We start from the raw sequence: 13326 nt of genomic DNA on the forward strand, positions 1-13326 counted from the left end.
TACCACTGCTGATTCACTAGCAGCAGTAGTTTCGTATCTTTTATAGCAAGAATATTTGCCATCACATGACGTCTAATGTTCAAAAAAACATTTGCAAATTTAATATAAACTCGCTTTACTTCATTTAAATCTATAAAATACCGCGAAAAAGCTCCAAATCTATTTTTCTTTCGTTCCGGACGGTTGTGCTAGGTTTCGGCTGCGTTTCGGGCAGTTGCAGACGGTAGCAGTGTAGCTGGAGGTCCCATTAGGCTTGCGCGCTCCAGAATCGAGAGCGTATCTAAAAAACTAGGCTGAATTGCAGCTTAAACAACTTTATCGTCGAAGCAAGGTAAGTCATAGCGAAAAGTAACAACACCAGTAGTTGCCGGTAAACATGCCGACCGGAATCGCAAGGACTGCTGAATTGGCTGAAGCGGGCGGCTCTCGCTTGAAAGGACGCCGCCATGTTTTCACGCCAAGGGCGCAAAAGCCGCAACTGCCGATTGCGTTCGTACGCTAATGGTAGCCCGTTGCCCGCCCGAATCGCTTCAGCGCATTCCGTTGTTTGACTAAGCGTAGTAAATTGGGGCAACGTCACGATGACGCAGCAGGAAGGCGGGTCAGTGTCGTCACGCCGCCGTCACCGCGGATCGAGCCAATCAGCGAAGAGCGAATGCGACATGTCGCAAAAGGTGACACCGGGAGAATACCACCCCAGGGCTTGGTCAGATTACAGACATGATGGACAAACAGGGGGCTTGAAAGCACTGAAAGCTGGGGCTTCGGATATCAACCAATCCATTATTTTTCGCACGACAGCTCTGTGAACGCGTCTCTGCCACCGCGCACACGCAACTGGAGCCTCGTCGAGAAGGGTCAAGCCTGCGTTGTTCACAAGTACCAGTTTTCAACCAGTTTTTTTTTTGTTCAGAAAACGAATTCTCACGCTCTTCCTGATACGAGCTTAGTCTGATACGTACAACCCAAGAATGAAGCGGCAAATGTCCTTCAAAGGAAGCCCCCCAGCCAATGGCGTACTGATGTTCACGACGTCACAGTTCATCCGTAGGTTATCCCTCCCAGGCTAGCATGAGAGGAGATTAACCCTTTGAGGGTCGAATTATTTTGAAGAAAACTTTCCCAGGTGGTCAAATTACTTTATTGCGGATCTTGAATCTACAAAATGTATATAATCGAGAATAAATAGTAAAAAAAAAGTTAGGAACAGTACTTTGGTGACAGCATCACTCACAACTGGAAAATGTTCAATAGAATAGAATAGCAACGGTGATAAGCAAGCTAAGAGCAGCACCAATAAAGATAGAAATCAACTTTCACCGCCTCTGCAAAACAGTGCCCACAAAGAGAAAACACGTTTCGCGCGACTCCGCTGCGATCCCGCGGCGGAATCGAAACCGCGTAGGCGCGTTGCCACAGAGGGCGAGAATACCTCGCGAGCAACGGTGATAAGCAAGCTAAGAGCAGTGCCAATAAAGATAGAAATCAACTTCGACAGCCCCTGCAAGATAGTGCTGACAAAAAGAAAACTCAAATTTCGCGCGACTCCGTTGTGATCACGCAGCAAAACCAAAACTACAAAAGGGGTGTTGCCGCAGTCTGTGCCGCCGCGCTAAAGCTAGACATAAGTTCTGCTTATCTCCGTTAGAAGGCAGCACAAAATTCAAACACTTCTTGTAAGTCCTAAGAGGTGGCAGCACCCCCCAGTGAGCACGCATTGCTCTTTTGGTGCAAAATTTCAAACGGAAGATCGAAACCGTACCCGTACGGCAAGGACCTTGCGGGACAGAAAACCGCCGCCGTACATATACGGCAAAAACCTTCAAAGGGTTAACTATGATGCCATGAAAATCGGTCAACACCCCTAGCTGGGGGCTTCCTTTGAGAGGCATCTGCTGCTTCATTCTGGAGTTGTATCCGACTACAGTGGTTGAACCAGGCAAGTATGACTGTCAAATACACGAACTATAATCGGCTGAACAATGCATACAGCTGTGGGTTTGAACAAACGACATAGCTTGAGAGGGCAAGAGCCTATGTATATCAAAGGAAATAATCAGCAATTAGCACAAGTAAGCATCATTGTCCCTTGTCAAGCGCTCTCTGTATCAGATGTGGCTATCAAGCAAGCGGCCTGATAACATGTCAACGCCCCTTCTTCCTTTCCCTTTCCCTCGCTGCAGCCGCAGCTATAAATCTATGCGCAATAAAGGACCGGGCGTCTTTTCTGGCCTAGCTACTGATGTGTCGCGTCTCTGCATGAAGCGATCGATACATGGTGTCAGAAGTGGCCCGGTGTGCCCAGCTGGATTATTCAAGCAGCCGAAGCAATGGACATCGTGAAACCGCCAGGACCACTGCAGTTGACTGGGAATGTCAGAAGAAACTGGCTAATATTCAAGCAGAAGCTGCAACTGTTCCTGACAGCGACGTCGACCGCCACCCCAAAGTCAGCAGCAGTCAAAGCAGCGATCCTTCTAAGCGCTGCCGGCGACGAGGCACTGGACATCTACAACAACTTCAGCTACGCGAAAGATGAGTGCAAAGATGATTACGACACGCTGCTCAAGAAATTTGACAGTTACTTCGACGGAAAAGAAAACGAAGTCTACGAGAGGCATGTATTTCGTATGCGGGTACAAGGTGAGTCCGAGCCATTTGAGCCCTTTGCACGAGACCTCAGAACGCAAGCTAAGCTCTGCAATTTTGGTGGCCTTGAAGAATCCATGGTACGAGACCAGATTGTTTTCGGCACTAATAGTACCCCGCTCAGAGAAAAGATGCTACGAGATAAGAGTCTCACATTGCAGAAAGCAGAAGAGATGTGTAAGGCAGCGGAGACTGCCGCGCAGCAAAATGCTACCTGGTCCAAAGGCGACGTCCACGTTGACTACGCCGTAAGAAACCAGCCTGGTGAAGAAAGGCGGATTCGATGCAAGCAGTGCAACCAAGCGCACGCGCCGCGACAGTGTCCAGCTTACGGGAAGCGCTGCTACACTTGCAAAAGAATGAATCATTTCTCGTTGTGCTGCAGAAGTCGCCAAGTCAACCAAATACAGGAAGAGGTGGAAAGCGATGAAAACTTCCAAGTTTTGGACGTCAGCATATGTAGTGTCAACAGGCAAGCAGGGCTAGATTGGACAATGCACGGCCAGATTGCCGGATGCGTCCTCAGTTTCAAAGTTGACACGGGCTCCCAGGCAAACCTTCTTCCCCTCAGCATCTTTCGACGCATCTGCAGTACAACGCCCCTGCGCAAGAGTACAGCGGTTCTTACTGCCTACAATGGCAGCGTTATCAAGCACGTGGGTGTCGCCACAGCATCACTGCTCCTGAACAAAGCGAAGCACGAGACGAATTTTTTTATCGTGAAAAAAGGCCGACAAGCAATCCTTGGCTTTAACACATGCCTGCAATTTGGCCTCATTCCATCAGTTGTCGATGCCGTTAACATGCAGGATGGGCATGAAACACCAGAGCAAACGGCCCCGCACCTTTTCAGTGGAACCGGCTGCGTCAAACGACACTACAAGATGGTCCTGCGGCCCGGTGCGGTTCCAGTCGTACAACCAGCTAGAAGGGTACCCTTCTCCCTAAGGGAACCACTACGTGAAGAGCTCAACCGCATGGAGAAGGCGTCCATCATCAAAAGGGTAGACGAGCCCACCGAATGGGTGAGTCCCTTGGTCATAGTTCGCAAAAAGAATGGAAGCCTCCGGGTGTGCATGGACCCAAGAGAAATTAACAAGCACATCATGCGTGAGCACTACCCTATGCCCGGACGTGAAGACATTGAGTGCGAATTGTCAGGGGCGCGACTGTTTTCCCGCCTTGACGCAAACTCCGGCTTCCACCAAATACCGTTAGATGAGGCCACGTCGCGAATATGCACGTTTGCGACTCCGTTCGGCCGCTACAGATTCCTTCGGCTCCCTTTCGGTATTTCGTCTGCTAGTGAGGTCTTCCAGAAGACGCTCGCAGAGATCTTCGACGGCCTGCCAGGGGTTCATGTATATGTTGACGACGTGCTAATCTGTGGCAACAGCAAACAGCAGCATGATGAGCGCTTGCGAGCAGCACTGAGAAGGGCAGAGGAAGCTGGTCTTACGTTCAACCGTGAGAAGTGTGCCTTCGGTGTGAAGGAAATAACATTTCTTGGAGACGTCATCAGTGAACATGGCATACTGCCGAGTTCTGATCTAATTTCAAGCATTCAAGCTATGCCACACCCGAATGACAAAAGTGCAGTACGCAGAATGCTTGGAGTCGTTAACTATTTCCGCAAGTACGTGCCTCGACTGAGCGATAAAACGTCCCTACTTCGCAGCTTGGTGAAGGAGAACGTCGTTTTTGACTGGAGTTCGGCTCATGAGCATGAGTGGAAAGAGGTCTGCGAAGCATTAACAACGCCTCCTGTGCTGGCCTTCTTCGACGCGAAGAAAGAAACCAAAATTTCGGCTGACGCATCTGGGCTAGGGTTAGGCGCAGCATTGTTACAGAAGCATGGCAGTGAGTGGCGCCCAGTCATGTACGCTTCGCGAGCGCTCACCGATAGCGAAACACGGTACTCGCAAATCGAGAAAGAAACCCTGGGCATTGTTTTCGCATGTGAAAAGTTTCACCAGCTGGTATATGGCCGCAAGATTGTCATTGAAACGGATCACAGACCTTTGCTGGCAATCACGAAAAAGGCAATCGGAGATATGCCACCAAGGCTGCAGCGTTTCTTTATTCGTCTTCTTCGTTATGACTACGAACTACAGTTTGTTCCGGGCAAGGACCTGCTGTTAGCGGACATGCTGTCCCGTGCTCCTGCCGTCCGTGCCGTCCTGGAGTCAACCGAAGACGTCGACGTTCATGCTGTACAGGTCCTCTCAAGCATAGTAAGCACACCAACAAAACGGCGCCTGCAAAGTGAGACTTTAGCGGATCCATACTTGAGCAAAGTCTTGGAGCAGGTGGCACAAGGAACTAAGATTGAAGGAGAGTTAAAGCCATTTGCAGCAGAACTATCGGAAATTGATGGAATACTGCTGAAAGGATGCAAAATTGTCGTACCGAAGACAATGAGAGTGGAGATGCTGCAGAAGTTGCACGCGGGACATCTTGGGCTGAATAAAAGTAAAGCCAGAGCTCGGGGCCTGATTTTCTGGCCAGGAATGGGCAGTGCCATTGAAACGCTCATTCGCAAATGCAGCGCATGCCAAAAGTACGCCTACAAGCAAGCTTCTGAGCCTTTTATTTTGTGGCCAACACCCAAGGTGCCATGGCACCGGGTGGGAATCGACCTTTTTCATTTCGCTGGTGACATGTACGTAGTGGTGTTTGATGCGCATTCAAACTTTCCAGACGTTGAGAAACTCGCCGTCACCACTGCGCGCGTAGTCATTACAAAGGTTGCGTCTATTTTTGCGCGGTACGGAATTCCTGCCCAAGTGTGTACCGACAACGGACCTCAGTTTGCTTCCCAAGAGTTCGCGGAGTTTGCACGGCGCTATGACTTTGTCCATATTACTTCGAGCCCTGAATTTCCGCGGTCGAATGGTTTGGCCGAGAAAGGAGTACAAATAGTCAAGCGCATTATGAAGCAAACTGCAGAGTCTCGTGACGACTTCTGGATGGGTCTTTTATCATATCGCGCGTCCCCATTAGAGGACGGACAATCACTGGGAGAATTGTTGCAGGGTCGTCGGCTGCGCACTACTCTGCCTGAATGCAGCGTCGAACAGGAGCGCCCGGTAGTCAAGCACCGCCAGTCGTCCAAGGGCAAACTACTGCCTCCACTGCAGCAAGGAGACACGGTGCGGGTTCGTGACGACCGCCAATGGTCGCGCAAAGCGATGGTTCTCCAGAAGGTGGCTCCACGATCCCACATCGTGAGAATGGACAACGACCGTCTTCTAAGGCGTAATAGGCAACATCTGCTGCGAACCCAAGAGCACTACAACGTCATCGATGACAGCGACGACGACGTGGACATCCGCTCCGAGGCTACAAGAACTTCAAGTCATGGTACCGCCGATGAACAGGGTGAGCCACGTGATGGACTTGCCACAAGCACTCGGCTCACAGCATCAGGTGCAGCTGGTGGATCAAGCATGGACTTGCCACGTGATGGACTTGCCACAAGCACGCAGCTCACAGCATCAGGTGCAGCTACTGGATCAACCATGCCAGCCATTCCACGCAGGACAACCCGGCCACGCATGGAACCTAAACGGCTGACTTATGATCACAAGTTTTGGCAAATTTCTTAGAGCTTTGTCAAAACTGATCTTTTCACAGAGGAAAGAAGATGTATCAGATGTGGCTATCAAGCAAGCGGCCTGATAACATGTCAACGCCCCTTCTTCCTTTCCCTTTCCCTCGCTGCAGCCGCAGCTATAAATCTATGCGCAATAAAGGACCGGGCGTCTTTTCTGGCCTAGCTACTGATGTGTCGCGTCTCTGCATGAAGCGATCGATACACTCTCCACTATGGTTTGGTTTGTGGGGTTTAACGTCCCAAAGCGACTAAGGCTATGAGAGACGCCGTAGTGAAGGGCTCCAGAAATTTCGACCACCTGGGGTTCTTTAACGTGCACTGACATCGCACAGTACACGGGCCTCTAGAATTTCTCCTCCAAAGAAATTCTAGCCGCCGTGGCCGGGATCGAACCCGCGTCTTTCGGGTCAGTAGCCGAGCACCATAACCACTGAGCCACCGCGGCGGGTTCTCCACTATGGAATGAAGCTAAGTGATGTGGAACGAGAAGAAGAATGCAGAAGGGTGCCTGCCAACATCAGCATATGACATGAACGTGATGTGAAAAAAGAGCATTTTTTTGTTTCTAGCTCTGTGATGCCAGACATAAATTCATAATCCTTCCGAGCTAAGTGGCATGTTGGCAAAAATACAAGAGAACAGGAACCAATTGAACATACTAAGAGGTACATTTCTTACATGCAGAAAACAACATGCTGCCCATATGCTATACTGGTCACATTAGAACACAGACGCAATGACATCTGCAACTGAAAAAAACATTTGGTGAATGGTATTCAGCCAAAAGTTTCTGGTAAACTGCTTTCCTAAACAACTTCCACAGAACAGGGTGAGCTCACGGGCTAGTTGGTTATTCATAATAATATTTTCAACAGCGCAAGCTACACAAGGACACAAGACGAGGAAACACACACACGAGCGCTGAACACACATCAGTGCTCGTGTGTGTGTTTCCTCGTCTTGTGTCCTTGTGTAGCTTGCGCTGTTGAAAAAATTATTAACTTCCACAGAGAACAGCATGTTTATTTTTGTTTATTTTGGAGGATTTAGATTGCCTCAGGGCCAAAATGCATTAAAGAGAGGAGCCAAAGATACCAGGTGTTCAGTCATTGCACTTGATCAAACTGAACTAGCCTGATGGAAGTCTTGTAGCCTCAGTATGGTGTTGCAAGTGTTTTTTTTTTTTTTTATTCGAGCTGTTTGCCATTAGGCATGGTTCGATTCCTTTAAATTTTCTTGTTTGTTTTTATTCATGCTATCTGTCCGAGCATGCAGTGGGGCTTTGGAGCTTTTATGAGTACAAATCTTTCTGAATAAAAATACAGTCGGTAATCAGCACTGCATGTTTGTGTGTGTTTCTTGTGCCATCCTGATTTTCGCGCGCTGTTCAAGAAAGGTTAACTTCACAAATTTGCCCAGCCTTTGGTTCTGCTGAAAGACAGGAGTGGTTACACAAAAGAAGAATACAACAGAACATAACATAATGAGCATAACGGTTCCAATATATTGCTATTTGCACAGTGCTACCTAATGCATTCGTAAATAAACAAGTAGTCATTCTTGATTAAATCACCATTGGTAGTCAGGACAGTGCTGATCTAGTCAAGCGTCAAGAAAAACAAATGCCATTAAATTTTGAGTGCACAAAAATTAATTCTCAATCTCTGCACTGTCCCATATTTTACCTGTTGCAGCCACTAGGGTGCATGTTGTTGTTAAGAGTTGAAACTCACCAAGTGTTTGATTCGTGACCTCTCTGTTTCGGGTGTGAAATCACAGGACATCGGGATCACCTGCTCCCCACGACAGATGATAGCCCTGCACACAGCATGCACACACACACTGACCAATCGCAAGATCGGCAGAATAGCAGTTTCAGGGGCTGCTTCCCATCATGCAACGAGGATACACAAGGATACAAGAATCATGAAACTCTGTTTTTCGGCACAACCTGACGGTGTCACAGGTGCCTCAAGCAGGCCACAGCTGGAGACCCACTTGCTAGTGGCATCTAACGACTGCAAAGACCTCTGACAAGCCCCACATAACCATAGAATTGTTTATCAGGCTAACTGTTATCAAGAGACACTTAACTGACACTGTGGGACACACAGTCACAGTCTCTTTTTATATCACTCTGATATGTGCAAGAGAAGAATTTAACGAAGTAAAAACATTTACTTGGTATACGCAGACGAATGACTAGATAATTTACTGTGAAATGTATGTGCCAATCTGCTAGCACCCGATGGATGACACAAGCAGAAACCTTCCCTTGCTGACTGAGTGTTCGGGTGTTAATAGACTGGCACGTACAGGATGTTTCACTAACTTGAGCCAAGGATTTTAAAAAAGCGGTCAACCGTATCTATGTGAAACCAACAACGTATTGTTTGCTGTCATGTGGTACTACACAAACTATCTTTATATTTTGCTTAACTAGTTAATTTAACTAAGATAATTTATGAAGAATTTTTATTACTCTTTAAGACAAAGTGCATTTAGTTTAAGTTGTAGAAGAGATTCAGAAACAACCAATCTGTTTTTTTTTTCTTTTGTTGAAGAAACGTACCTCCCGTGTGGCCCTTCCTTTCATCATATAAAGTAGCCCGCTAAATATAAAAACAAACACAAATTTGCTTACACCACATGCTGCCATTTTGCAATGCTCTTGACAGTGTGCCGAATGAGTGAAACGTGCACGCTGACTGTGCCTGTGTGCGACGTTGCCACTCAGTTCAGTGGGCTGCACAGTGATACGAATAAAAACAACGCAGGTTATCTGAAACTACGTGACTTCATTGCTTTGCCTTCTTTGTTTTTGTTTTGTTTGTGTGATGGCTCAATAAAAGCTCAGTCTGAATTGGCTTTCAGTGGCCTCGTATCTTTATCACAGATTAGGATGTGTGCTCTCCATGTTACAGACATACGTGCTGACGCACGTTCAAAACTAACCATGCTGGCATCGGTGTCAACTGCTCACTTCAAGGTGCTGGGCGCACTCGCTTTGTTCGTTCAAAACACATTTGGCAGTGCTACAATTCAGCAATGCAAGAGTGCAATTATGTGGCTTTTTTCATATTTTGCAGGCTTTCTTAAGATGACAGAAAAAAAGGACCAGTCCGAGATACTTAGTTGCAAAAACTGGACCGGTTGTTTCTTAAAGGGCAACTGCAGCACTTTTGTGAGAATCTCGCGATATTCAAGGATTCAAATCTATGTAGGCTGTAGGTAAAGCCTGCCAAGTGTTTTTCCACAAGCATTTAAAATAGGGACGTAATCAACGATTGAATTTTGCGCTTCTTCTCAATGCACCGAAGAAGTGCAGGAAAACTCAGTGTGACGTCACGGAAGATATGGTTTCAAATTACCGCTGTCGTCAGCCACACCCTGCCCTGACTCGTTAGACGCTGCCAAACAACTCTCGGCAGGGTTTGCCTTCGGTGCCGCTGGTTTTTTTTTCCTTCAAAGCAGGCGTTTGAGCGTTGGAAATGTACCCATACCTTCGATGACGTCATCATGCACCCCCCACTTGGCGTTGTGCTCTGCGGAAAAGCTTGAAGGGCGTCCGGATTTTAATCGGCGATTACTTCACTATTTCAAGTGCTAGCCCAAAAAGACTTCGCATGCTTTACCTGCAGGTTCCACAGATTCGACCCTCCTAAGCTCGTTGATTTCTAAAACCTATGCAGTTTCCCTTTAAGCCCCTCTACAACTTAGAGACGCACTTTGCCTAAGTGAATATTAAAAATTTTGCATAATGAATCTTGTCTAATTAACTAATTACATGATAAACATTACTGAGGAGCACCACATGGCAGGAACCAATGTGTTGCTCATTTCAGCTAGCTGTGATGCACCACCTTATTTTAATCCTTGGCTCATGTTACATAAAACACCCTGTACATTTCACAGTAAATTATCCATTCATTCACTCCTGCATATCGTGCAAATGTTTCTACTCCTGTGCATTGTTGCTTGATGGCTGCTATATGGTGCAACAGTAAGCACCATGACAATGCCTAGGCAAAGCATGCACTAACAGTTTGAACCAAATAGAAGAAGCGTTGAGTCCCGAGGCAACATGCATGTTGGTAACCATAAGTACACTGCAGGAAAGGGCTTTTGGTAAATTTTTCACCATATGAGGGTTTTCAATCGCACCTAAAGTGCAGCACACAAGTGTCTTTGCAACCTGCCTCCTACCTGCCACCTCTATAAAGCGCAATCACAGTAATATTAAAAAACTTGCAAGAACTGCTGTCTGCCATTTGCATGGCTTCAGTTATACATGGCGTAGTGGCAGGCAGAACATGTGTCTTCAGATGCGTGTCCAAGCTGGAAATGTGCATCATGAAAAAAGCATTCCAACCTTCACCACGCACTCCAGTGCAACTCCACTGACATAGGCGGTGCGTGCAGAGCACTATTTATTTTTTTTTATCACCCAGCCTAACAAACGTAACCGCACTGAACCTGTGTTGCCTACGGTAGTGTGGGCAGGGCACTTTTATTTTTATTTCTTTTTAGACAGCCTAACCTTACATGTAATATCACTGCACAGCTTCAAAAACAAGTTTTCCAGACGCATTCAGAAACAACAGTTGCCGTTCGGTGGCCAGTGGTTGGAGCACACAGACACGGAGTCACCATAGTGTATGCAAGCAAGTATTCCCCTCCAATTTCCGGTCTCAAAATGCATACAATAAGATTCTATTCTTGCTCGGCCAAAAAAAAAAAGGCTAATAAAAGTACACAATTTACAAAGACACCGTGCTAGGAAAAGAGCCCTCTTAACCCTAAGTTAAAAAAAAAAATGGGGCAGAGCGCAAACCATACAATGGTCTGGGAAAAAAGGCTGACAAGACAAAGGCTTACTCATGATGCTGTCACATCATGTGCTCAGTCCACTGGCTACTTTGTGCAGTGCTTAAAACAAACTGCATGAGCTCATCTAGCTATTCCCACTTCTGAGAAGATACATTTTTATTTACTGAAATGAGAATGGTAATAACAGTTACACTGCTGATTGAGAAGAGGTGTAAAGCACATATATAGTTACAGTAAGTGACCAAACAATATGTGCACAGACAAGGGCGTCCACAAAACTTTTTGCAGAGGGGGGCACCCGATGGTCCGGGAAGAGGGAAGTTAGCACCAGAAAGGCACTATTTGTGGTCTAAAATACGCACATGAAACAAAAATTAGAAACAACAAATTAGCGCTAGGCATGGAGAACATGCATTGGATTTTATTAATGAACAAAGAATTAAGCTTAATCAGCAAAATGCGAAAAGTTACCATCACCTAAGCGTGCTAATCAAGCTGTGTAGTTGTTTTCTGCTCGTGCATAAAAAATATCTGAAAGACCCCCCCCCCCCTTCCCAGACACCCATGTGCACATATATCTTCTCATTCAGGCTAAAAGTGAAACCACTAGGAATTTTGTAATTAAAAAAAAAATGGTGCAGTCTTATACGGCACGTGGAAGGCCCTGCCTTGGATTACCCTCATTCTTTCAATTCTGTCTGCCATTCAGACCAGATGAAGAATTGATTCTGTCTTATTAAAAAAAAAAATGCCCAGTTAAAAACAAGAAACAGCATTCTTTACTTATTCAGCAGTCGTAATTTCCAGCATGTGCTGTATCCTAATCTACATACTGTACACTGTGTACTTTATCTTGTTCGGACATAATCAGCATTGAAAGGTGCATGAAAGCACCTTTCAATGCTGCATAAAATAATGAGTTTCTCTAAGATGTCTTCAGTGCAGCATTCATTACGGTAAGTTGCGATTATTAGTTGTTCTGCCTACGAAGTCTTTCATATCTCTCACAATCCACAAATACTCCAAACTATGCGTGACAGTAAAGTATATCTTGGTTTTGGCATTAAATTCATATGTTTGTTAGCTCACTTGATGTGCCACTCCAGTTACCCCAGCACAATGTCAGCCCACGATGAAGAACAATTAAATGCAGCCCTCGATTTCTACATTTTTAACATTTACAATTGATTCATGAAACCTGAAGTACACCTGAAACAGCACACTGACAATCCGCATGCTACGAGAAATGGCCTACACGCTGTACGCATACGGTGCTGAGCTATGCTCTCATACCAAGTCATGGAAAGTTTCCTAATTGCAAACACCATCTCTCTATTCAGAATAAGCTCTCAAGACGAATTGGATCTTTCAATCCGTGTGCTCAGAGACTGCAGACTATATGCCATTTAGCTGGTCAGTTTTAAAACAATGAAACTGACGGACGGCTTCAGAAAAGAACACCATGCCAATGTGACACTGGCTTCATATCACGAGACACCACATGACCAATTAGCAAAAGCTAGAGATATTCAACAAGGAGGTTATGTTCGTCATGTACAAAATATTGGAATTATAAAAATTAAGCAGTAAAATACCAGTGCCTGAAATGTGACCGATAACAAATCTGCTGTGCTAAACAGAAGAATTAATTTGCCCAACAATCACGTCTTGGGCACTTTCATGGTGAGATTTTCATGTGGTTTGTGGAGTTTAACATGCCAAAGCAACTTGGGCTATCAGGAACGCCGTAGCGAAGGGCAGCGGAAATTTAGACCATCTGGGGTTCTTTAATGTGCACTGACATCGTGCAGTACACGGGCCTCTAGAATTTCGTCTCCATCGACATTCCACCACCGTGGCCGGGATTGAACCTGCGTCTTTCAGGTCAGAAGTCAAGCGCTGTAACCACTGAGCCACCGCGGCTGATGATTTTTGTGCGGATATATCAGGTGATTCAAAACAGCCCAGCGTGCCCGTCATGTCATGTCACATCACCCATGCAAAGTACTCGCAGAGTTAAACAGCACAGCTATGGTAAATCCGCTTCAAACTATGCACTGTCAAAAGGCACTGCTAAATATGAAGTGGCACGACAGGTGACTTCCTAGTGACCACTGTGCTTAATTGGCCGCCAATAAAAACAGCGTAATAAGCACTGATTGCGCAGCCCACTGCTAAAACTTCCCCCTTAAAAAATCTAATCTAATAGCAGGGCTTCTGTGAGGAACCGT

At 46.2% G+C, this 13326-nt stretch overlaps 1 protein-coding gene across 1 annotated transcript in view; it reads right to left on the reverse strand.

Moving 5' to 3' along the window:
• LOC149359820 (protein phosphatase 1H-like) overlaps positions 1-13326 on the reverse strand; it is a 34451-nt gene that overhangs the window by 19743 nt on the left and 1382 nt on the right. Inside the window, exon 4 of the mRNA XM_089571927.1 lies at positions 7999-8083. Coding sequence (XP_089428053.1) covers positions 7999-8083 — 85 coding nt within the window. The remainder of the gene's footprint in view (positions 1-7998; positions 8084-13326) is intronic.

The sequence above is a fragment of the Amblyomma mixtum genome, chromosome 2 (assembly GCF_055824585.1).
Source record: "Amblyomma mixtum isolate Tamu chromosome 2, ASM5582458v1, whole genome shotgun sequence".
Taxonomy (NCBI): domain Eukaryota; kingdom Metazoa; phylum Arthropoda; class Arachnida; order Ixodida; family Ixodidae; genus Amblyomma; species Amblyomma mixtum.